The sequence below is a fragment of the Schistocerca cancellata genome, chromosome 1 (assembly GCF_023864275.1).
Source record: "Schistocerca cancellata isolate TAMUIC-IGC-003103 chromosome 1, iqSchCanc2.1, whole genome shotgun sequence".
Classification (NCBI taxonomy): domain Eukaryota; kingdom Metazoa; phylum Arthropoda; class Insecta; order Orthoptera; family Acrididae; genus Schistocerca; species Schistocerca cancellata.
The window spans coordinates 419,084,432-419,111,723 of record NC_064626.1 but is presented as its reverse complement, the minus strand read 5'-3'; the positions used below and the strand labels follow the sequence as shown (position 1 = coordinate 419,111,723).

At 42.4% G+C, this 27,292-nt stretch overlaps 1 protein-coding gene across 1 annotated transcript in view; it reads right to left on the bottom strand.

Moving 5' to 3' along the window:
• The window catches only part of LOC126161568 (kinesin-like protein KIF12), a 605,396-nt gene that overhangs the window by 298,677 nt on the left and 279,427 nt on the right, over window positions 1-27,292 (bottom strand). Inside the window, exons 5-6 of the mRNA XM_049917513.1 lie at window positions 23,439-23,663; window positions 14,672-14,812 (exon numbers count right to left, since the gene is read on the bottom strand). Coding sequence (XP_049773470.1) covers window positions 14,672-14,812; window positions 23,439-23,663 — 366 coding nt within the window. The remainder of the gene's footprint in view (window positions 1-14,671; window positions 14,813-23,438; window positions 23,664-27,292) is intronic.

Here is a 27,292-nt window from a genome sequence, read left to right as displayed (position 1 = left end):
AAGAATGGAAAAGAAAATTGAGGATCTGTTAGACGACGATTAGTTTGGATTTCGGCAGTAGAGAGGCAGTCATGACATTGCAAATGATAATGGAAGCAAGAATGGAAAATATCGAGAGTTTTCACAGAATTTGTGCAACTAGAAAAAACGTTAGACAAATAAAGCGGTGCAATATGTTCGAAGTTCTGAGAAAAGTAGGACTAATCTGTAGGAAAGACGGGTAATACTGAAACGTCCCCTTAGAAAAATTATGAATGACTGTACTAGTAAACCTCTGAAGTTATTTCATTTTCAAACAGCTGAGCAAAACTCAACGAACTCAAACAGTTCTCTCTTTACTTATTCTGATCATCACTAAACTGACACACAATATTTTTTTAGCGCAACGCAATCTGACTTTCAATAATCCCTACACAAGTATGGCAGTGACTAACAATAGCCTATACCTTTCATGAATCACTTACGTCACAAAAATCTTCGTTACTCGAACTACTGCAATACAGCGAGCGCCAATACTGCCAGCTAAAAGATTCTAACTACTGAAGCCACTAACTACTGATAGGTATAGTTAGCAGATAAAAGATGTTGATAGAGAACAAACAATGTGTTTACCTTAATAATGTTCAAAAGTCATCATACATATATTTATCTATCAATTCATGACATCCATTTTTACAAATTTCCTTTTTCAGGCAGACACACGTCCAGATCGTGCTCACATAGTAATCTCTCAAAACTCTGGCATCTCTCTCTCTCCATTTCCACCACTACTGGCGGCTCACCTCCAACTGCGCAACGCTATGCGCTGTTCACATCCAACTGCCAAACGCTACAATAGCGAATATTCCAACAATGCCAACAAGCCACAGACTGCACACAGCACAGTTAGTGATTTTCATACAGAGCGCTAGGTGGCGTTACCAACATAAAAACCTAAACAGCCTACTTACAATACACAATACAAATATATACAAGAACCAAGAGGTAACAATAAGAATGAAAGATCAAGAACCAAGTGTTGATATTAAAAGAGGTATAAGACAGAGATGTAGTTCTTCGCCATAGCTGTTCAATCTATACATTGAAGAAGCAATGACGGAAATAAAAGAAAGGTGGGATTAAAATTCACGGTGAAAGGATATCAACGATAAAGTGAAGAATAAATAAAAGACGTATTGAATGGTATGAGTGCACAATATGGGCTGACGAAAGTAATGAGGACTAGCAAAAATGAGTTCAGAGATAAAATTAACATAAAAATTGGGGACTAAGCAGCACACGAAGGAATGGAAGCGAAATAACATACGACAGACGAAGCAAGGAGATACAAAAAGCAAACTGGCACAAGCAAAGAAGGCATTTCTTGCCTTAAGAAAAGCATTTAATATTAAACACCTTCTTTAATCTGAGGAAGAAAGTTCCGAGAAAGTACGTTTGGAGCACAGCGTTGTATGGTAGTGAATCATGGACATGGGAAAAGCAGGACAGAAGAGAATCGAATCGTTTGAGATGTGCTATTAGAGAACAATGTTGAAAATTAGGTGGACTGATGAGGTAAGAAATGAGGTTCTGCGCAGAATCGGCAAGAAAAGGTATATAATGTAAATACGGAGAAGAAGAAGGGACAGAATAATAGGAATCTAAATTATAGTGAGGTCAGATAGCGTTATTATTATTCATAAGCCGAACGAAATCTTGGGTAAAACTATTTTGGCAAAAGCAGATTTGTACCTGTTGTGGGCGATGTCGTCTTTATGAGACTAAAATGTAGCTCGATAGTAAAGTCTGCAAGATTCACTTCCTGATTCATACTCGCTTACTGCGCTCTCATCTTTCTGTCTTCCATTTTGCACGTTCGACATCGTTGGTGTTCTTGTTATGTGAGTGATTCTAATTTCATACCTCTCACCGTGATTTTGGGCACAGTGTGATATAATTCTATCGAACTCGACGTTCTTTTCAAAAAATGGTTCAAATGGCTCTGAGCACTATGCGACTTAACTTCTGAGGTCATCAGTCGCCTAGAACTTAGAACTAATTAAACCTAACTAACCTAAGGACATCACACACATCCATGCCCGAGGCAGGATTCGAACCTGCGACCGCAGCGGTCGCCCGGCTCCAGACTGTAGCGCCCAGAACCGCACGGCCACTCCGGCTGGCGACGTTCTTTTCATTAATCCTAAACCGAGTGCGGCCTTTAGCTCTATTCCAAATCGACTGTTTCAGATGAAAACTCCTTTGAAGTGTAGCTTAAAATTTTACGTAATAAAAGTAGGTTCTGATGTAATATAACGGCCATTTTCGGTCACTACATAAAATTATTTCAAATTATCCATCTCCTTCCGTGTCGATCTTATTACCGGTTTTTACATAATGAACTCTCTTCGTATGGTTGAATTTTTCGTATTTGGTTTTTCTTTTAGAAATTGTCCCCAGATTTACTAACATTTGCTTGAAGTCAGAACCACTTCTTATTTGCAGGGACATGATAGTCTGGGTATAGCTTCCGTCAGTTCACCTCTGCAGAGTCACATATGAGAACACTGCTCGTCCTAATTTTGGCATTTTTTTTAGAAAAGCCTTTTAAAGTAATTAAAGTCTTTCAATCGAAGTACTAGGCAAAATACCTCGATTCTGATAATTAGCTTTACTTAAGTAGGTTACATTTTGATCCCTGTTTATACATCGATAACTCTCGTGATACTTTGCCTAGGCAAAATCCAATTTTAGTTTCGCAATCCTCTGACCGACTAATATCGTTTCATATGCATCAGAATAACATTCTGTTTGATTTTTCTTTCCGTATTTTTCTAGTCACTTATGTCTTCGTGTGTTTAGCTAATCCAAACCCATTTTAACGTAATTCAATCAGTATATTATAAACACGATTTGTATGCCAACAGAACTGGGAATTTGTGAATGACTCAAAATGACATTTAGGTGCACTAAAGTATTCATATGACTGTCGATAAGTATATCTTAAAATTATATGGAACTTTATTTGGTTCATAAGACACGTCGTAATTCTGACATAGAGCATGTCTGACGCCAGGAAATGCCATCAAGAGAAGCACCCCTGCTGAAAGTGGATGTTGGCAACACTAACTCCGTCGGGTGCAAGATGTCGTTGTTGTTAGTACTGAACAATAATAATTAAACATTACTTAAAGTTTTTGTTCGTTTTTTAGAAAGTCAAGTCAAACAAACAAACAAAAATCGATCAGTAGACCTGCAACTCTGGAGAAGTAATGACGACAAGAGAAGTCTAGGCACAGGAATTGTGGATTAGAGAATCCGTTGTGTTTGTATTAAAACTCTCTATGGATGCACGATATGATTGCTGAAGACAAAAGTGAAACGATTACAGGCCTCTGAAATGTGCTGTTAATGGATGTAAGGTAATGAGATGGTAAAATTCACAAGAGCACTGCAATCTCGGGGCTGTTCTTTGAGCGCATAAAGCCAGCTGTGGCACCTGGCGCCTGAAGCCGTGCTGGGAGGAGGGCGTAGGGAAGGGGGTTGCCAGAGGAAGCTGCACCGCTAGGCTAGCACATACCAGCTACGACTTGGTGTCTTTTTTATTTTCGTCATCGGCACCGTCGCAGAACGGGTATCATTCTTCCAGCCTCCACAACCCCCCCCCCCTCCCTCCCTAACCTTGTGGAAATGAAAATATTGAGTGAAACGAGAAACCGTGAGAAGCGACGTGGTTAGAAATAGCGATCTTACATTACTAACGCAGTGAGTGATTAAAGTAATAAGACGTATAAAAAAGGATCATATTAAAGGGAAATGTGTATTGTATGAATCTTGCATTAGTTCAAATGGTTCAAATGGCTCTGAGCACTATGGGACTTAACAGCTGTGGTCATCAGTCCCCTAGAACTTAGAACTCCTTGAACCTAACTAACCTAAGGACATCACACACATCCATGCCCGAGGCAGGATTCGAACCTGCGACCGTAGCAGTTGCGCGGTTCCGGACTGCGCGCCTAGAACCGCGAGACCACCGCGGCCGGCTCTTGCATTAGTATTTTGCAACAGGAGGAGAAGGCCTTATTTGTGGTGGAGGATCTGACGCACTCCTATTGGCTTAATTAGAAATCGAGCAGCTGAGTGCAATTGGGACGCCAGTTGCTAAAGCCGCTGGACATTACTTGTCTCTAGGCTGTGATCTGATTGAGCAAGGTCGAACCCTGACTACTCCACGGCTCAGGCTTAGATACATAGATATTTGCCATTAATTTATCTGTGTACTATTTCTAAGATCTTGCAGTATATGATTGCAGGTATATGAACTTGAACGTAAATACAGAAGGATAGCGTTAGCAGGAGTTTTGTCATTGCCCTTTTGTTGTCTGTGTTATTTGGAGAAAAGTATGTAACCATAAGCTTCATCTAATAAATTTATTTAAATTAAATGTCAGCAAATGTCTTATTGTGCCTCGCGATACGGAAGCGTCACCACGAGTTATCAATGAGTGTGCTGAACTACCTGCAGCTATTAGGAATGTTGATTCGCTGCTCTGATTTGGACATTAAGAGATGCAGAACTTTTGTCTTTTTAGAAGTAAGGGCTAGTGGTCACCTTCTTACACAGTGTTTATGTTTCAAATGTGGGTTTCCGCAGCCATTGTCGCAGTCGGTAAAATTCTTCTGGATTGTGACCGCATTGTCAATGCGTTAAACTTCCAATGTTTCGGCCACTATTGCAAGTGGCCTTCCTCAGGGTGTAATAGCAAAAGCAAAAGAAACGGTCTGAGGAAGACCACCTGCAATAGTGGTCGAAATGTTGGACGTTTTACACATTGACAATGGGGTCAAAGACAAAGAAGAATGTTATTGATAGTATTTAATTAGTTTATGTGATATTTCAAAGTTACCAGTCGTCTTGTAGCAGGGCCTTAGTTAAACTTAAGTTTATGAAATTGTGAGACCGTGTGAAAAAGAAGTGGAGGCGATAAGCTAATGAAGGAGCTGGTATTGAGAGAGCTGTTATACAACCAAATGCCTTGTGCAGCTAAGGAGGATTTTGAGAATGGACGGATGAAATAAGGAATTAAGCTATCATGCAACGAATCGACGAGAGAACATTAGCTGAAAGGTAGACACAGGGAAAGAATCTCAGTGACGGACCTAGGTAGGAGAACATACGACAGGTCGTCGATGGTATGAAATGCAGGAGCTGTGCTGGTATGGTAGCGGCAGGAAGGGAGAGAGGCGTCGCACCAACCTTACCTTGATGTCCAAAACAGCAAGCAACAAGTGAAGAGTGGAAAGGAAATGGAAAACGTTCTAAGTGTCATTTCCTTCGTAAAACGCGTTTTCAGTGTTACTGTTTTCTTGATACTCTGTTGCATGTCTAAATTTTTTACATCTGTCAAATCATGGAGACAGTGTTCCAGATACTCATGGTCTTTGTTCCAAGCAGTGCATCTCTCTGAAATTTACGCGCCATGCTAGAAGCTCTCCTCCATTTAGCCTGGGATGGTCTGAAGAGATAATGCAAGTTTTGGTAGGGAGATTTTGAGCTGTGTCAGATATTTTGCAATTATAGACAAGCGAAGAAATGTAAGCAGGGCCTTTGTTCCGAAATATTTACATAAGACTGTTGATTCAATTAAAGCTATGAACACATTCCATGCAACTCCAATGCATACAACCGACTTATTTCATTTTAAAGATGCTGCTGCAATACTGTTATCATTGCAAGCGTGTAAGATCTACAGATGCAGTAATATCAAAGTATCTCTTTCTCATTCATCTCAAATACCTACTAAAAATTCTAGCTCTGAAACAGAAGAACGGAAAAAATGTCGATGTATCAAAAGAGAAAAGACCATGGCAGATGCCGAACTTCATCTACAAGACCAGCCATGTTCGTCACTTGCAAAACAAAGATTTTTGACGACGTTCCACTTCTTTCTCAATAACACAGGGAATTTTACAGTACATTTCACAACATCTGATAACAAGAACGGTGTTATGTAACAAACAGAAAACCCTGAGAGACTTTTTTATTGAATGTAATTTGCTATTCATTTAAAAGATGTAAAAGAAATCAGAAATGGTTATTGTTAATTACAGTTCTACCAGGTAAAATATTACTGCTGTATTTCTGTACTGGTTTTATCACAAATAAAACGTAGTCCGTCTCTGTTAATGACACTTAAAACAAAATCTTTCTTAGTGGCACTTAGAACCAGTCAGTTTCCTCGTATTGTCTAATTTGTCTCGTCTTCTTTTTTTTCAGTGATGAGGTGGCTAGCTCACTTCTCTGATATCAGAATATCTTACCAGATTTTTGGATTCAAATAAGTTATGTGCAAAAACACGTGCATTGTTTTCTGATCCTCATGACATATCTGAGATTTGGCACTGAGAACATTTTCCATTTCCACTTCCCATACGTTTGCATAAGAGACTATTATGTTAGCTTAACAAGGCAAACAGTGGTGAACTATGAAGTTATACAGAGGGAACGGGAACAAATAGAAGGCCACACTTGGTATACTTAAGCAACTGCAGTCAGTTAAGGTAATGTTAAAGTCTGAAGCACGACCCAGTGATTACGATATTGGCGTGACTGTAGGTACAGTACTGGCTTTGCCACTGCGGCGCTAGGCGGAGGCGGATATCGAGCCCGATGCCCCGACGACCTTTTACCCCCGTGAAGGATCCGGGATTGAACCGGGACCTCCACGGATAGCGTCTATTGCTATACCACTAGACCACCACGGCTGCACTAACAGTCAGCATGCAACCTAATGAGATTTTCAAGCGTAATTGTAGAGCTCGAAATTTTGTCGACGGGCATTGATGGTGTTTTGTCGACGGGCACAGATGCTCGGATGTTGCCTACTGCGGGAAGTGAGGCGCCATTTCAGAGACGGCGTCCTGTAGATCTGGGGAGGACTCGAAGCCAGAGAGTTGCGACCAGGTCGCCAGAGGGTCATCAGATAGTCGGCAACCGTCGCAGGCCGCGGTGGCGTTGTCGTTGCCGAGGTGACCGCCCACAATCGATTACGCGTATTTTTTTAAGGCCGTCACGAAATGTGCGAAAGCTCAAACAAACACTTTAGATAACAATCACTGTCACTATAAAGCTACTACTCGCGCACGGACGGCGACAGTGTTACAGCGTAGGAGAATCGTGATATCTGAGGACTGAACCGCTATTTTAACGAAACGTGACCATTTTTAAATGTTTTTTATTCCAGTCTTTGGTCACAGTATGAATTCTTTAGATGATGACCGGTTTCAGTCCGTAATGATCATCCTCAGATTCTTTTTACACCATGTCCTAAAGAAATAAGGCCACAATGGCATCGTCGAAACATAAAAATATATTCAGCACAGCATCGTCATATAGATCTAATAAAAGGTGTAGAGTAGGTCACATCGTCCACACAGTCATTATTGCAACTGCAATGGTCATTACGGACTGAAACCGGTCATCGTCTAAAGAATTCATATTGTGATCAAAGACTGGAATAAAAAACGTTTGACAGTATTGGATCACTGTTTGTATATGCGACCATGTCGCCGTTGGTGTAACCTTTTTCGTAAATATATATATTAAAGAATTTTGTCTACAATTATTGTTTATAAAATGTAATGTATGTTGATAGGATAAGTGAACTTATTTATGTCAAATCATTGCTGTAAACACACTGACCATGCCACGGAAGTTTCTATTGTATAAAGCGCAGAGGCTGTCTTTCGTGCAATAATAACATCATTGGCGCGATTACGCGCAGTGGTAGAGGTGAAGGCAGAGAAATAGTTACGAACATACGTATGTGTTGGCGCGCAAGTGCCAGTATGTTTTCCGTCAAAATGTTCTTTTAATATGTGACCCGGCAAATTGTAAGCGGGCGAGAAAGTATATGGGCTCAGTATATGGTCGCAAGAAGATTTTGGAAGTAATGAAGAAGACTGTGTGACCCATATCTATCCAAGCTGGCCGGCTTCGGTGGCCGAGCGGTTCTAGGCGCTTCAGTCCGGAACCACGCGGCTGCTACTGTCGCAGGTTCGAATCCTGCCTCGGGCATTGATGTATGTGATGTCCTTAGGTAAGTTAGGTTTAAGTATTTCTAAGTCCAGGGGGCTGATGACCTCAGATGTTAAGTACCATAGTGCTTGGAGCCATTTGAACCATTATCCAAACTGGTCTCTAATCTAGAAGAGCCCGTTGCTAATAATGGATCTCATAATAAGCACTACTTCGCACCAGAAGCAACGCATGGCAAAGTAAGATCCAGTCAGTATTTTTGTAGCTGAGTAATAGGCATGCCAGCGTTTTAGTAACGTCTTGCAACATTATAGTGTGTTTAATCAAAGAACAAACTTGTCGAAACTTCATTGACCCGAGTCGTTAGCCATCAACAGGGTCTTGCCCTTTGATTATAAATTCCGAGAAAGTCGCAGGTGAAAGAAATAATCAAAATATGATAAATCTAATTAAAATTACAATTCATTTTCAATCGAAGGATTATTGTAATAAAAGGCAGTAGTAACTATAGCTCGTCATAAAGTATTATACTATTACTGTAGACAGTCAGTTAAAATTAAAAGTAACTTAAAGAGAAATTTATTTTCTGTGACAAAAACATGCTGAGTTTCTTGTAGTCAAAGCAGTTTTAGAATTTTATGTTGCATTTTGTAGATGATATGTGTGTACGTGTAACTGAAATCACTACCGAAAAAATAGTTGTTGCCATTAATGAACGTTATTACTGCATTATTCTGAGATGCAACCATTTGCAGAGTAATAAGGAAAGAATGATAAACAGTTTTTGTCACGATTCAGGATTTTTTAAACAGATTACATTATCGTGAGTTAAGGTAACGCAGTACAGTTTTCTTAAAGTGTTGCAAGTCATTGCTTATTACTGGTGATCAATAAGATAACTAAAATCATTGAATTACAAATTAACGTCTTTTCGTGTCACACATGTCTTTTACATGTGAGTTAGCGCGTGTGCATTTTGTCCACTTACAGCTTTGTGTTTCTCACGTGGTATTTACCTGATTTGAAAGACGTAAAAGTCATTTACTAAATTGAAACTTTTGCTCGTTTTTGGATCTGGGTACCGTCTAATCCTGCAATCTGAATTCATTTACATAAAGTCTGAAATGTAAAATTACGGTTAACTACAGTAAGATTTTAATTTATTACAATTTTTCTCATTTCGATCGTCTTTGTAAGCAGTAACAAACACCCGTACGATACCGATCATGTTTTGACTCACCTGTGCGATACCGATCATGCTTTGACTATCTATTTTCCATGGATAAACGCTGATCTTCGGATTCGACGCCTTGTTTCCTTAACAGCGGAATGTTAGGTACGTGTGTCACATAAAACCTCGTATACACCGTAGAGTGTAGGTACGTTAGAAGGTAAACATTGAAATCAAACGTCAGAGTGCCTTAATACAGTAATAGAGAAAGCAAACAAAATATCGCAGTCCATTAATAAAATGGAGATGCATATTGTTTTGGTCTCTCTAGAGGCGTTGTACGGTACTGAGGCGCGGGAGTGTGCCAGATCTGCAGACGTGTACTGACAAACAAACAGAACACTAATCACGTAACTTTATATGTTCGAGGTGATAATTAAAGCTTTATGACTTCCCTCCAACGCACAAAGTCTTAGGAAGCGATGTGGCGAGTCTCACAACTTGTGCCAGGCAACTTGTTGCAACAACTTGTGTGTGACACTAAACCGACCACCATGCGCGTGCATCTGGTTATGGCGCAAACTAAGAAAGGAGTGATTTTCGCAGGAAACCACTCCGATGTTTCAGAGACGAAAAACAGGGTAATTTTTTTCCCAGCTCAGTCTTTAGCGCTTCTTGCCGTAAGGCTATCACCACAGTACACTGACAACCATGAAAAGAATTTCATGTCTTTAGAGCTTCAAAAAATTAAGTAAAATAAAATAAACATTACACAGTTATAATAAATAAAATGTCGTGTCATTAGGTCCTGCCATTGGGTAGACCGTTCGCCGGGTGCAAGTCTTTCGATTTGACGCCATTTCGGCGACTTGCGCGTCGATGGGGATGAAATGATGATGATTAGGCAACACAACACCCAGTTCCTGAACGGAAAAAATCTCCGACCCAGCCGGGAATCGAACCCGGGCCCTTAGGATTGATATTCTGTCACGCTGACCACGCAGCTAGCGGGGGGCTGACACAGTTGCACGGAGTAGAAGCGCGAATATTCAGAAAGGAGGACGAGAGAAGAATTGAAGCTTCTGAAATGTAGATATGGCGCAGAATGGAGACCAGCTGGACTGATAGGAATGAGGAGGTGCTGAGAAGAGTTGGAGGAGATCGGAAGAAGTAGTTGTTAGTGAAGAACAGGAATCTAAACAGGAGAGGAGATAATCTGAGACGAGACGGCCTTCTAATACAGGCAATTGGAGGTTTCATTCGCGGGAACAGAGGGAAGAGCAGATTTGATACTATGAGGGCGTGATGAAAAGAAATGCCTCCGAATTTTTTATGTAAAAACTCTTAAAGGTTTTTAAATAAAACAAACGTCATTATACTTTTCTCATCATGTCTACATATTTCCAACCTACCGCCTCTAAACTGTTGTGGAATGTAGCGTACAACATGGCGGTGTGTAATGTAACAATGTCGGTGCGTGAGAAACAGCGGGCTGTAAACGAGTTCCGAATTCGAAGTGTTCGTTCACATATGGCGCACCCTCCCCTTCAGCATTACAGTCTCAGATCACACACAGGCCATGCGACGTCTGTTCACTGTCATCGATCATCCTGCATACTGCCCAGACTTGGCCCCATCAGATTTTCATATTTTTCGAAAAGTTAAAGAACACCCTTCAAGGTCTTTACTTTGCTAGTGATGAGGTGCTGCAAGTAGAGGTAAGGCTGTGGTTCCGTCAACAAAATCAAGCAGTGTACAGTGACAGTATCAACAAAATGGTCTTTCGTTAGGAGAAATGCGTTCATGGCCAGTGTGACTATTTTGAGCAATAAATATGAAGAAACGAAGAATAAAGATGTAGAATGTTAATAACATTTCTTTTATTCGAAAGATTTACGAGTTTCCATATAAAAAATTCGAAAACTTTAGTTTTAGGCACACCCTTGTAGATGCTGGTTGACGTCAGTAGTCAGCAACGAGGTTGCCAAGCATGAAGGGGAAAACTAGGAGAGAAGCACCGAGGAACTTGAAATACAAACCTGACAATCATAAGACACCGACAATCGTAAACTGTTTCGATGGAAAAACAAGGAATCAACACTACTGAATAAATCAACATTGTTTATTAACACATATGCATCGCTTGGTTGGTGTCCACAGTCTCGTATAGAAACGTTATTCATAAATAAACTATGCCCGTGCTCATTTCAAATGTGTATTCCTGACTCTTTTAGTAATTTTTCGACTCTGTGGCAGCTTTCCCCTTGAAAAAGGTGTATAGTGAGACGACGCTCATAGGGAGAGTGATATTAACCTCTTGCTGAACTGTATACTCTGTTGACTGAACATCGTACATTGTAGTATGTCGTCGTTTATATCACTCATCACTGTAATTCTGACCACATTTATACGAATATAGTACTTCCGTGGTATGTAAATGTGCTGGGTAGATATGCCCCGATCGTACTCATGTCATGGACAAAAGTTGTTTACCGAATCCGATCATTAGGAATCAGGGTCATGAATGTGTCTTTGGAGAATTTTTTAGGCGTAAGGGATCGAGAAAGTGGAATCATCGGCTTCCCATTAGTGCTACAACCGTCCTCACACCAAAAAATACGACTCACACAACCATCATGGAATTTTTCCTCCACATGTAATTAAGTGTATTTGCACAGATATATTCTTTATCAAGTACTAATACATTTTTGCTGTAAATATCAGTTCTGACAATTACCACTTACGTAATCCTTGGCTGCATTGTACGTAGATTAAACACCAATAAAAAAACTTACTATAATGACTCTGGTACGTTTTCGGTGTAGCTTCTCTGTAGAAGGAAAATATTCTGATGCTTACGGCCGTTCTATAGGCGCTGGTTACCCAGCCGCGTAATTCTAGGTGGTGATGGGTCTCAGGGTACGAGAGACATAACAGTGCTGTTTGACGGAGTCACAAAAGACAGCTGTTACACAATACGCCGTTCAGCGCCTAACAGACACTGCAAAATGCCGATTTCCAGGAGAAATTATAGTAGTTGTAACAGCTCTATCGATCCTTCTAATGTACTTACTCGCTTTGTTCCTTCATTTACGACCTTTACAGCAGTGTAGCTCACAGTTTCGCAGTTACAATGGCAGTAAAACACAGGGGTCCTCTTCCACACCTTTCCAGTCTGCTGGGAAAACGTCTTCGCAGTATGTGTAAAGGCGCTTCCCGCCACTCTAACTGAAACATCACTAACAGTTTAAACGAATTTCGAGATGATCTGATTTGCTGTCTTTTGACTCCATATTTGTTTACCTCAGCCCGGAGGGATGCAGATATGTTAAAAAAGGAATTGTACAATTTATTATCTTTGTTTTAATAATAAAAGTGTTATCATCGTTGCCTCTCCGCGGATACCACAGATTTTCACTGTGTTGAGAGCTACGCGCTTCGTTAAGCGTTTGTTCAGGCATACCGTGTACCCTCTTCCACACACCCTACGGCGGCTGCGTGAGCACAGATATCGATATATTGGTGATATACACTGCCTGAAAATAAAAAGTGAACCCCCCAGCAGGCGAGGAGGAAACGAAATTCCAGTATTGAGACGCTATTTGACGCTGTTGCAGTCATTACAAAATTAACTCAGATTTCTAGAGAAAATTGGAGTATAATGAATGGTGATATATGTGGGCAGGTGGAAAATGGAAATAATAATTGCTTGAATAATGGGAAAAATTGATTGGCAAGAATAGTTTAAAGAAAGGCACCAGTTACCCGGGAAACAGTGACTGATTATTTTTAAAACCTTGAAATGATCTTGAGTGGTGTCCCTCCCTCCAACATTATAAACTACGACGGGACAAACTTTTGTGACGATCCTGGACAAGTGAAAGTAATAGTGAAGCGAGGCACAAGACCTCCTGAAAGGAGAGTGGGTAGTTCTAAATCAAGTATCAATGTGATGATAGCAGTAGCTGCTGACGGCTCAGTCCTGATACCAATATCAACAGACCTTCAATATCAATACATTCTAGGTCAATATTCGTACTGCTTCACATTAATTCTACTGTGTGTAGTCTTGATTATGATAATGCCGATGCAGAAATTCCTCCTGTTTGCTCCGAACCTCCAGGATCTCGGCGGCGGGCGAAATGATGAACAGACAGAGATGGACTCACAAATGTGCGAATGAACTTTGCCTTTCTAAAAACTTTTTCTAACATTTTTAATGTACGGTTGAGGTACACATTTTTTTTAACAATGCTGGTACGACGGATACGTCAACACGCATACGTCCGCACGCGGATACAGGAATTAATAAATTGAAGAGCGTATTCATTATTTTGTTTCATAGAGATGTATCAAAACATTATCCTTGCCACAAACGAACTCGTTAATTTATCTTTGTCGTTGTTTGTAACCCATTCAGTTTACATACAGCTTACATACAAGAAAAGAAAAGAACGAAAAAATAATACGATTCAACACAACAAGCGCATATATCAGTTTGACGTTGCATTCACTCTGCCGTGTATGCAGGCACTGATTTGGTTGGGAAGGATATCATAAACCCGGTGCACCCCCTCCTGAGGAAATCTGGTCCACTACTGTTGTAATCGCTCCTCAATATCTTGAGTACTGGCACTGGCAGGAGTCGACGTCCGAGCTGGTCCCACACATCTACAGGGCCCACGTCTGAGGATCCTATTGGCCACAGGATTACTTCAGCATCGCGCAGACTGTTCATAGAGACACGTGCCGTTTGTGGATGATCATTGTCCCGTTGAAAAGTGGCACCACGATACTGTCACGTAAAAGGTAACTCATGAGGACGCAGGATGTCAGAAGCGTAGCGTTGTGCCGTCAGAGTCCTCCGACACACATCAGCCGTGACATGTTGTCCTGCCCAACGGCTCCCCACGCCATGACAGAGGGAGTAACAGCCTTGTTCCTGTCCAAGACAATGGAAGAATAGGACATCCCCCAAGGTCGCTGCCATATTCACCAATGCTGGTCATCCGGGTAGTGCAGAAATGTGAATCTCTTAAAAGTGGAAGTTTTTCTGTGAGGTTTTTCTGGGTGTGAGATTGTGCGACTAGGCCAGTTTCCCACGGAAATTAGCCACCTTGACAAAGTATTCCAACCACAAGCTGTGTTCAAGCGCTTCCTATTCCAGTACTACAAACACAGTCAAATGTTGAGAAAATATTATCGAAATGGCGAGACCCACCATTCTCTTGTACAGCCAACATGGTCTCTTTCTCTTTACAGCACAGTCCAGCAAACACGTATTCCTAAGAGCTCCAGTAGAGTGCAAAAGAAAAACACACGCACAGACACTAGAGAGGAAACTGCCAATAACTTGTTGTGACAAGATAGTTGTGTTAGTTACATACAGAAATTACATTACTACACTTTAAGGTAATGAACAAGCAGAGTTAGCGGCAACTAACATCGCTCGGCTTCAGAGCCTATAGGGATCTGTGACGTACCTTTTCGTTGTATATCTCGAGGAAGGAAGCCTTGAGAACGAAGTGGCAGTCGCGGCGCTCCTGCAGCAGCTTGAAGAGGTGCACGAACGACCGGAACACCAGCCCGTGGTCCTCCGAGTACGGGTTGGGCCGCTGGTCGAACTGCGCAACATGCACACTTCAAAAACAGCACCAGCTTAAATAGAAATAAGCCAGGAACTGGAACCCCTAGCTGTTTTTCAGTTTCAGTGATTGAGTTTTATGTTTTATTTTAGAGATTCTCGACTGAGTTGAGTAAACAGGTCCATAGCATCATCACAAAAAAAAAAAAAAATCACTAACTCCGACTAACTAATTTGCGGAGGCATTTTCTTGAAATTTCTATGCTCCTTTACTTACCGGAAAGCTCATAATCACCTTCCCGCAAACTTCGAGCAGAAATTTCCATTTTGCGTTACTATGATTTCACTGTAATAATCCACTTAAAATTGGCTTCTGATAAATTTAAAAGAACGATACTCAAAATCGCTTAACCATTGTCATAATTGTTAGTTTGATCTACATGCCTAATTTTTAATAAGTGAAGTCTTAGGGAAACCGTGACTGCTGTTAGTAAAACGCACTAAATCAATGTTTGAGACACACACCATATTGGTCCCATTCCGATAACTAGTTTCGACATGTTGTAGATATTCTCTTCAAAATAAAACTAATACTGAATAGCAAAGTTCATCTAACAAGGAGATGATGTAACATTAAGTTACCTGCTTTAATCACGTTCACTATTTTACGAAATTTCTTTTCATTCCCTAAACTCTGCTCACATTTATAGAAGTCGCAACGTTTCAACTAAGCAACAAGGTAGCCAACAAAAAGCTGACGGTGTACTTGGGTGGAAGGCTACTCAGACAGAAACTCGAAAGCCCTAGAAGTTTCGCTTGATAGAACGCTCAGTTACAAACAACATCTATTAAGAGCAGCTGCCAAAATCGATATTCGAAATAAGGTTCACCAGAAACTCTGTGGCACATCATGGAGACCACCTGTACCACCAGTCTCAGAGCACCGTTGTACCCTGTTACGGAATTTTTCTCCTCAGTTCGGATGAGTAGTACTTACACGACACTTATTGATACACAGCTCAACCGTGCCATGCGTCGTGTAAGTGGAATAATCATAACTTCATCTTCTTCCTCGCTACCCGTACTGAGGCACGTACCACCCCCATCCCCGTGGCGGGAAAGTGCACTTGTAAGTAAGTACAAAAACACTACAGTAAAATCATCAACTTCCTGTTACGGAGACATTCCAGCATTCAGTAAAGGAAAGCTTTGCTCTCGTCACCAATCCCTGGAAGCTGTAGTGATGTTTGTTACCAACGGCTTTTATGATAATGATTGCCTGAGACACAAATGGCCGATTAATGCTACGACAGAACAATTTAGGATGCCGTGCAATCGACCACGCCAGTTGGCTTTAAACAGCCACGCAAGATCTGGTCGGCTTCTAACAGCACTGGCAAGTGTGCTGATTCTCTGCACGAGAGGAAGAAAATATCATCTCCAAATTGTGACTGGGCGTTGAAGAGCAGTCTGTTCACCATGTAGTACAAGGATGTCCTCTGTGAACTTAACCTGGCGATCCAGCTGAGTTGCTGGTGATGACGGAGAGATCAGTACATTACTTTCGTGCCCCGAAAAGTAGCTTGTAACTTGAGATAATTGTAAAAAGTACTATTTAATGATAAAGCGAAACGTTAAATAATTAATCTCCAAAACATACTCTCTTTCTAGTTGTCATATCTTCTACAGAAATATACCTCTTCCGAATCCTAAAAATAACTGTATCTGAAAACTGGAAATGTTTGTAGTACTACTAACAAATGGTACAGAAATGCGTCATTGTTTCCATATAACTTATAGGCGTTAGTAGAGGACCTTTTTTTGACTGATTGTTCATTTGTTTACAGCTTGTTATATTGGTGATAAAAATTGACCGTTCCTGTTTGTACTCACAGTTGTCATTTCCTGACACATTAAAACTTGGTGGCATACCGCTACTCGAATTCAGCCGTTTGCTTTTTTACGAGTAATGTTCTTACCAGCAATCCTGCGTCAGTGGCAGCTGTCAGGTCAGTTCGTGAGTCGTTCCTGGGAAGTTTAGTCGGCAAGAGCATTGCGTTCGGGTGGCAAACGATCGGATTAGAGTACTAGACACACAGTTTAAATACACTGATGTGAAAAAAAGTCGTGGGTTAGCAAACGTACTAATGGCGATAGTATGGCGTACACAAGGTACACGAGGGTAGTGCATTAGCAGAGCTGTCATTTGTACTCAGCTGATTCATGTGAAAAGATTTCTGAAGCGGTTATGGACGCACGACGGGAATTAACAGACTTTGAACTTGGAATGGTACTTGGAGCTCATTGGACAGTCCATTTCGGAAATCGTTAGGGACTGCAATACTCCGATATCCATAACGTCAAGATCGTGGCGAGGACACCAAATTTCAGGTGTTACGTCTTACCACGAACAACGCAGTAGGGAAGGGCTTTCACTTAAGGACTGGGAGCACCGGCGCTTGCTTAGAGTTGTAAGTGTTTAAAGACAAGCAACTCTGAGTGAAATAATTGCAGAAAACAATGTGGGACGTACGACGAACATATCCGTTAGGACGGCGCAGCGAAATTTGGCGTTAATGGGCTATGTTAGCAAATAACAGACTCGATTGCTTTTACTAACAGCACGACATCGCCTGTGGCACCTCTCCTGGTCTCTAGACCATGTCGGTTGGACCCTAGACGACTAGAAAACCGTCCCAATTTCAGTTGGTAGTAGTTGATGGTTGAGTTCGAGTGTGGCGGAGACCCCGCCAAGCCATAGACCCAGATTATCAACAAGGCACCGTGTCAGCTGTTGGTGGCTCCATAATGGCGTGAGCTGTGTTTGCATGGAGTGGACTGGGTCCTCTGAATGGAAATGGTTATGTTCGGCTACCTGGAGACCATTTTCAGCCACTCATGGACTTCATGTTCCCAAATAGGAGATGGAATTTTTGTAGATGACAATGCGCTATGTCACTGGGCCATAGCTGTTCGCGACTGGTTGGAAGAACATTCTGGACAATTCGAACGACTGATTTGGCCATCCATATCGTCCGACATGAGTCCCATCGAACATTTATCGTACATAATCGAGCGGTTAGTTCATGCACAAAACCTAACATCACCAACACTTCCGCAATTATGGACGACTATGGAGGCAGCATGGGGCAGTATTTCCGCAGGGGACTTCGAACGACTTTATGAGTCCATCTCACGTAGAGTTGCGGCTCTACACCGGCAAAAGGAGATCCGACGCTACATTAGGAGGTATCCAATGTCTTTTGTCAGCTCAGTGCCTCAGTGTAATCAGGAAGGTTTAACGCAGAGTTAAAAATTCTTTTGAGGTTATTTGCTAAATAAACTATTATACTTTTCTACTTTTGTTCCTACCACACCAACGTTAGTTCGGTCGCTACTGTTACGCAGTTACGCCACTCTGTGATTTTCCTTGTGGTATCAGTCATCTTTCACAGTCGGTTCTCCACTCCTGGTTCAGAAAAAGAACCCTTCATCTCCTTGTACATCATAATCTGTTTTTATTCTGCGCTATATTCTGATCTCTTCTGTGCTGTTATCAGTCATCTTCCGGCACTGCATCAACTACGATTATTATTACTGCTACTACCACTCCTAGATTCAGGTACGCAGCAAATTTCTACTTGCTACAGACTATACGCGTACTCTAAGGAGACTTTCGGCGAGATAGCTGATGGAAGACGTTAGAGAAGTACAAATCGATTGTCTTTGATCAATACCGACTGCTTTACGGTTGCTGCTAACGTTAGCTAGCGGAAAACACTTAACTCAATGGCTCTAGTGTGTCAAAGCGATTTCAAACTCAGCTGCACTTAATATTTTAAGGGCCGTTAATTCCACGTGTCACTACACTCGGTACTGTCTGCTAACTGAAGTTGGCAGCGGCAAAAAGGTAGTCATTACCGATCGATGTCGTTCGACTTCTTTCCGTTCTGCAACTCGTATGAGCCACCTCGCCAACTGTCTTCATAGAACGCGAGTACAGAATACTGTCTAAACGATTCTTGTTACAACTAATAAAGTTTGCAACGCGTTCGATACAGGTAATATCTCTGACCCTAACACGTGAGCAACATTCTGCCCTATCTGACTGCAATCATTGTTTCTACTACACAAGCCCAGATACGTCCACAAGTCGATGTTCCGCAATTTGCTCTCGCGATATAAACATATCTTGACTCAAACAGGCCGTACCGTCTCGTTCAGCAACACAACAACCTTTCCACTTGCGTGACAAAAGTCGTGGAATACCTCCTAATATCGTGTCGGACCTGATTTTGCCCGGCGAAGTGCTGCAACACAGGCGGCCGCAGTGGCCGAGAGGTTCTAGGCGCTTCAGTACGGAACCGCGATGCTGCTACGGTCGCAGGTTCGAATCCTGCCTCGGGCATGGATGTGTGTGATGTCCTTAGGTTAGTTAGGTTTAAGTAGTTCTAAGTTCTAGGGGACTGATGACCTCAGATGTTAAGTCCCATAGTGCTCAGAGCCATTTGAACCATTTGCTGCAACACGACGTGGAATGGACTCAACATGTCGTTGGAAGTCCCCTGCCGAAATACTGAGTCATGCTGCCTCTACAGCCGTCCATATGTGCGAAAGTGTTGGAAGTGCAGGATTTTGTGGCCTTCCGATTATGTTCCATGAATGTCCTATGGGATTCATGTCGGGCGACCTGGGTGGCCAAATCATTCGCTCGAACTGTCTAGAATGTTCTTCAAGCAAATTGTGAAAAATTTTGGTTTGGTGACGTGGCGCACTTTCAACCATAAAAATTCCATCGTTGAATGGCTGAAGTGGTCTCCAAGTAAACGAACATATCCATTTACAGTCAATGATCGGTTCAGTTGGATCGAAGGACGCAGTCCATTCCATGTAAACCCAGCCCACAGCACCACCAGCTTGCACAGTGCCTTGTTGACAACTTAGATCCATGGCTTCATGGGGTCTCTCCCACACTAGAATCCTACCATCAGCTCTTACAAACTGAAATCTGGAATTTTCTGAGACGGTAAACCGTCGTCTAGGTCCAACCGATATGGACACGAGGCTAGGAGAGACGCTGGAAGCGACGCCGTACTTTTAGCAAAGGCACTCGGCGTCAGTCGTTCGCTGTCATAGCCCATTAATGCCACATTTCACGGCGCTGCCCTAACGGATAAGTTCATCGCACGTCCCACAATGATTTCTGCGTTTATTTCACGCAGTGTTGCTTGTCTGTTAGCACTGAGGACTTCAAGCAAATGCCTCTCCTCTGAGTCGTTAAGTGAAAGCTTTCGGTATCTGATTTGTCCGTGGTGAGAAGTAACGCCCGAAATTTCGTATTCTAGGCACACTCTTGACGCTCTGGATCTCGGAATGTTGAATTCCCTAACGGTTTCCGAATGGGAATGTCCCATGCGCCTAGCTCGAACTGTTAATTCCCGTCTGAAACCTTTTCACAAGAATCACATGAGTACAAATGACAGCTCAGCAAATGCACTGCCCTTTCATACCTTGCGTACGTGATGCTGTCGCCATCTTTATATGTGCATACCGCTGTCCCATGAGTTTTGTCACATCAGTGTATTACTCCACTGTCCGATTGTGCAGTTAGTTCCTTTCTCCCTGCTCTCAGTTTCTGTATCTCTCTGACATTACTAAAGTGACTTTGTATCCCTTGCTTAATATTTGTTTATTCACACTTTGCTTGTTCAGAAACTGCATCAGTCACGTGATTAACAGTATCAAAATCCTCTAACTGTACCATAAATATTTGAAATCTCTCAAGCGACTTTGTACCCGCAGCTTATTACTCGTATAATCAGGCCTTGCTGCTCAGAAATTGCAACAGCTAGATGGGTAATAGTATAAAAATTTGGGAACCTCATTAAGACATCCGAGGGGAAACCTAACAGAGGGTTCGAAACGTCTGCTCTTGAGAATAGCGTGATGACTTTTTTTGCGTCATCAGTATCTGGCGGGTTTGATGTGGCCCGACACGAATTTCTCTCCTGTGCCAATTTCTTCTCTTAGATTAGCTCCTGTATGCAACAAATCTGTTCTACGTACTTCAATCTCTGTCTTTCCCTGCAGTTTCTACTGTCTACACTCCCTCAAGGGGAGTTAACACATGCACTGTAACCCCGTCCCTTCTTCTTGTCAACGATGTTCTCTTTGGCGGTTCTGCGAAGAACCGTGTCACGTCCTATCACTCTACCTAATTTGCACATCCTTCCATAGCACCACATTTCAAATGCTTCGATTCTCTTCTTTTCTGCTTTTCCCACAGTCCATGATTCTCTTCCATTTAATTCTATGCTAGAAAAGAACATCCTCAAACATTTCATCCTTAAATTAGATACTATGTTGAGTTATAGTGGGTCTTTTTTTTCTTTGTGCTAGTATGCATTTTATGTCTTCCTTTTTCCGTCTGTAATGTTTTATTTTTCATCCAACGCTACAAAATTCTACTTCGTAGATCTAAATTTTGGTTCTGAGTTTATCACCAAGCTCATTTCTACTACTCCTCATTACCTTCCCGTTTCTTCAGTTTACTCTCGATCCATACTGTGTGCTAACTAAACTGCTCATTCCGTTTAACATGTCCCGCTATTCTTTCTAACTTTCACTGAGGGTAGAAATGTCATTCGTGAATATTATACCTGATATCCCACATAGATCTAAAACTAACCAATGATAATAATCAATATAAATTTGAAATTTACAGAAAACATACAATTAGAGGTCGCACAAATATGCATACTTTAAATCAACGATCGATGGAATTATAAATTTACCACTGGAAGAAAAATAAAGAAAAAAATGAAATTACAACACGACAATACGTAACACAGAAAAAAATAATTTCGACCCTGATATAGTACTCAAAATCTACAAAGAGCATGCTAAACCTAAAGCAGACAATATACATAAAAACAGAACACTGAAAAGACATGACAAAACCAAAGCCAAACCGATGAATATATATACACACTATGTGACCAAAAGTATCCGGACACCCCGAAAAACATACGTTCTTCATATTAGGTGCATTGTGCTGCCCCCTACTGCCACGTACTCCATATCAGCGACGTCAGTAGTCATTAGACATCATGAGAGAGCAGAATGGAGCGCTCCGCGAAACTCACAGACTTCGAACGTGGTCAGGTGATTGGGTGTCACTTGTGTCATACGTCTGTACGCGGGATTTCCACGCTCCTAAACATCCCTAGGTCCACTGTTTCCAATGTGATAGTAAAGCGAAAACGTGAAGGGACACGTACAGCACAAAAGCGTACATGCCGATCTCGTTTGTTAACTGACAGAGACCGCCGACAGTTGAAGAGGGTCGTAATGTGTAATAGGCAGACATCTATCCAGACCATCACACAGGAATTCAAAACTGCATCAGGATCCACTGTAAGTACTATGACAGCTAGACGTGAGGTGAGAAAATTTGGATTTCATGGTCGAGCGGCTGCTGATAAACCACAGATCACGCCGGTAAACGCCAAACGCCACCTCGCTTGGTGTAAGGAGCGTAAACATTGGACAACTGAACAGTGGAAAAACGTTGTGTGGAGTGACGAATCACGGTACACAATGTGGAGATCCGATGGCAGGGTGTGGGGCGAATGCACGGTGAACGTCATCTGCCAGTGTGTGTGGTGCCAACAGTAAAATTTGGTGCGGTGGCTTTATGGGGTAGTCGTGCTTTTCATGGAGGGGGCTTGCACCCCTTGTTATTTTGCGTGGCACTGTCACAGCACAGGCCTACATGAATGTTTTAAGCACCTTCTTGCTTCCCACTCTTGAAGAGCAATTCGAGGATGGCGACTGCATCTTTCAACACGATTGAACACCTGTACATAATGCACGGCCTGTGACGGAGTGGTTTCACGACAATAACATCCCTATAATGGACTGGCCTGCACAGAGTCCAGACCTGAATCCTACAGAACACCTTTGGGATGTTTTGGAACGCCGACTTCGTGCCAGGCCTCACCGACCGACATCGATACCTCTCCTCAGTGCAGCACTCCGTGAAGAATGGGCTGCCATTCCCCAAGAAGCCTTCCAGCACCTGACTGAACGTATGCCTGCGAGAGTGGAAGCTGTCATCAAGGCTAAGGGTGGGCCAACACCATATTGAATTCCAGCATTACCGATGGAGGGCGCCACGAACTGGTAAGTCATTTTCAGCCAGGTTTCCGGATACTTTTGATAACATAGTGTATCTGCCCTTGAAAATAACATGTACTAACCACGCGGAAGATTTTACGTTCGATGACAAGAATCAGGATTGCAGGCTTGTATAATTCCACCTCTGCACCCACTGCGTGTGTACTGCAGTACTGCTGCCAGTACTTCTTTAGTTAGTTGCAACTTCCATTTAAATCTAACGCAAAATAATTTCTTTCACCTAGATAACTCCTTCAACAAAAATAAAATAAAAATTGAAAACACCTTGTTTTCAAGTGTAGTTGCTGGAGTAAGACTAAAAATATAATACTGTATTATTAATGTTAACACCAATCATGCATACATATCTTGTAAACTGATTCGTTTCATATCATTTCGATAAAATAATCGCCAGATGATCAACGCAACATGTAACAAACTACTGCGCTTCACAAAGTAAGCGACGCTCCTGAGGAAGCAGTACTCACAAGTCCGGGAGGCCCGGTGAGGGTGTGCGTCTTGCCGGAGCCGGTCTGGCCGTAGCAGAAGCAGGTGCAGCTGTAGCCGTCGACGGCCATGTCGATGAGGCGCGTCACGCCCGAGTACTGCAGCACGTCCTCCTGCGTGGCCGCCGGCTCGAACACGGCGTTGTACGAGAACACCTTGGGCCGCACGCTGCCGCCCAGCGCCGCCGCGCACTCCAGCGCGTTCAGCTGACAACACACACGCACAGATACTTGCTGGGGACACTATTATCTCGACAACAGTCTCTCAGGAAACACAACAACTGTAAAGTACACTACAGACTCGTGTAAACTACAAAAGAAAAATTCAGTTCCCCCTGCGTTTTTGTGTCGCACGTGTATGAGCTTAGAATCAACCGGAGCTGCAATGAAATAATAAGCCTTGAAAAACTTAAAAAAGCTCCAACAAAAATAAAAATACTGGATACTGAAATCCCCACTGGCCAAGGGTAGAATAACAAAACACCAGCTCAATATATGAAACTTGCTATCCGGAAATGGTACCATAGGTTCTGCTAATTTTATACACTACTGGCCATTAAAATCCCTACCCCACGAAGATGACGTGCTACAGACGCGAAATTTAACCGACAGGAAGAAGATGCTGTGATAAGCAAAAGATTAGCTTTTCAGAGTATTCACACAAGGTTGGCGCCGGTGGCGACACCTACAACGTGTTGACATGAGGAAAGTTTCCAACCGATTTCTCATACACAAACAGCAGTTGACCGGCCTTGCCTCGTGAAACGTTGTTGTGATGCTCGTGTAAGGTGGAGAAATGTGTACCATCACGTTTCCGACATTCATAAAGGTCGGATTGTAGCCTATCGCGATTGCGGTTTATCGTATCGCGACATTGTTGCTCGCTTTGGTCGAGATCCAATGACTGTTAGCAGAATATGGAATCGGTGGGTTCAGGAGGGTAATACGGAACGCCATGTTACATCCCAACGGCCTCGTATCACTAGCAGTCGATATGACAGGGTTCTTATCCCCATGGCTGTAACGGATCGTGCAGCCACGTCTCGATCCCTGTGTCAACAATTGGGGACGTTTGCAAGACAACAACCATTTGCACGAACAGTTCTATGACGTTTGCAGCAGCATGGACTATCAGTACAGAGGCCATGGCTGCGGTTACCCTTGATGCTGGATCACAGGCAGGAGTGCCTGCGATGGTGTACTCAACGACGAACCTGGGTGCACAAATGGCAAAATGTCATTTTCTCGGATGAATCCAGGTTCTGGTTAGAGCATCATGATGGTCGCATCCGTGTTTGGCGACATCGCGGTGAACGCACATTGGAAGCGTGTATTCGTCATCGCCATACTGGCGTATCACCCGGCGTGATGGTATGGGGTGCCATTGGTTACATGTCTCGGTCACCTCTTGTTCGCACTGACGGCACTTTGACCAGTGGACGTTACAATTCAGATGTGTGGCGACCTGTGGCTTTACCTTTCATTCGATCCCTGCGAAACCCTACATTTCAGCAGGATAATGCACGACCGCATGTTGCAGGTCCTGTACGGGCCTTTCTGCATACAGGAAATTTTCGACTGTTGCCCTGGCCAGCACATTCTTCAGATCTCTCACCAATTGAAAACGTCTGGTCAATGGTGGCCGAGCAACTGGCTCGTCACAATACGCCAGTCACTACTCTTGATGAACTGTGGTATCGTGTTGAAGCTGCATGGGCAGCTGTACCTGTACGCGCCATCCAAGCTCTGTTAGACTCAGTCCCCAGGCGTATCAAGGCCGTTATTACGGCCAGATGTGGTTGTTCTCAGGATCTATGCACCCAAATTGCGTGAAAATATAATCACATGTCAGTTCTAGTATAATATATTTGTACAATGAATACCCGTTTATCATCTCCATTTCTTCATAGTGTAGCAATTTTAATGGCCAGTAGTGTATAAAGGTTGAACTTTCCTACAACCACATCTACATCCATCCTCCGGAAACCACAGTCAGGTGTATGGGAGAGGGTACGTCCCGTTCTATTAACATATGGATCGTGGGAAGAATGAGTGTTTGAATCCATGTCTGTGCACTGTAATTATTCTAACCTTGTCCTCACAATCCCTACGTGAGCGATACGTAGACGTTGTAGTATATTCCTGGAGTTATCATTTAAAGCCGTTTCTTGAAACTTTGTTGGCAGATTTTTTGGGATAGTTTGCGTCTATCTTCAAGAGTCTGCCAGTTCAGTTTCTTCAGCATCTCTGTGACACTCTCTCACGGGTCAAACAAGCCTGTGACCATTCGTGCTGCCCTTCTCTGTATCTCCTTTTGGTCTTCTTTGGTACGAGTCCCACACACTTGAGCAATGTTTTATAATGGGTCGCACGAGTGACTTGCAAGCAATCTCCTTTGCAGACTGATTTCACTTCCCCAGTATTCTACCAATAAACCGAAGTCTGCCATCTGCTTCACCCACGACAGAGCCTATATGATCCTTCCATTTCATATTCCTACAAAGTGCTACATCCAGGTATTCGTATGAGCTGGTCGATTCCATCTGTGATTCTCTAATGTTATAGTCGTAGGATACCACATTTTTTCGTTTTATGAAGTACATAACTTTACATTTCTGAACATCTAAAGCAAATTGTTAATCTTTGCACCACTTTGAAATTATATCAAGATCTGACTGAATATTTATGCAGCTTCTTTCAGACAGGACTTCATTATAGATAACTGCATCATCTGCAAAAATCTGATGTTACTATAATATTGTTCGCAAGGTCATTAATATAAAACATGAACAGCAAGGGTCCTAATATCCTGTCCTAGGGCACGCCCGAAGTTATTTCCACATCTGACAATGACTCCTCATCCAAGGTCCTTCCCGCCAAAAAGTTCTCAATCCATTGACAAATTTAACTTGATATAGCATATGATCGTACCTTTGATAATAAGCTTAGGTGTTGTACGTGGTATTGAATCAAATGCTTTTCGGAAATCAAGAAATATTGCCTCTATCTCACTGCCTTGATCCAACGCTTTCAGTATGTCATGTGAGGAAAATGTGAGTTTGATTTAGATGGTCGATGTTTTCGGAATCTATGCAAAATTTAAATAATAAACAATCCTCACAGTTAAAGAGCACTCCCAATTAAGAAACAGTCATCAAAAAACAACTAATTTAAACGTAATAAGAGCTTGCAAATTCATCGCAATAATTAGTAATTCTCTAAAGTAAATCTTGAAGGAAAGCCAATTTAAAACAAATATGTCTTAGGCATGCTCCGTGATCTCCACCGTGTTTTCTACGGAAGAAATACACTGATGAGCCAAAACATTATGACCACTGCCCACCGCGAAGTTGAATGCCTCCTTGTGGTGTAGCCGGCACGTGACGCAGTAAGGAAAGAATGTAAATGGAAGAAAGGCGAATTGGCAGTCATTACAGAGCGAAGATACGGGCCACAATTGCGGAAATCCACTAATATGACAGGTTTTGACAAAGGGCACATTGTTACGGCCATGCGGCTGCAAACGAGAGTCTCTAGAACGGCAATTGTGGTCGCCTGTTGGCTTAGAATTGTCGCGAGCGCCTGTGGAAAGTGGTTGAAAACTGGTGAAATAACGATTTGGCCGTATGATATTGGACGACGGCGTCTCATCACAAAACGTAGAGATCGAAGAATCCCTCACTGTGTAATCCAGGACAGGCATTTATCTGTGGCAGATGAGATGGCAGGGTGCAACGCTGAAGATGGCACAACTATTTCGGAGCACACCTTTCAAACGCCATTGTTGAATATGAAGTTCCACGTAACACGACCCCTACGTGTTCCTGTGGTGATCC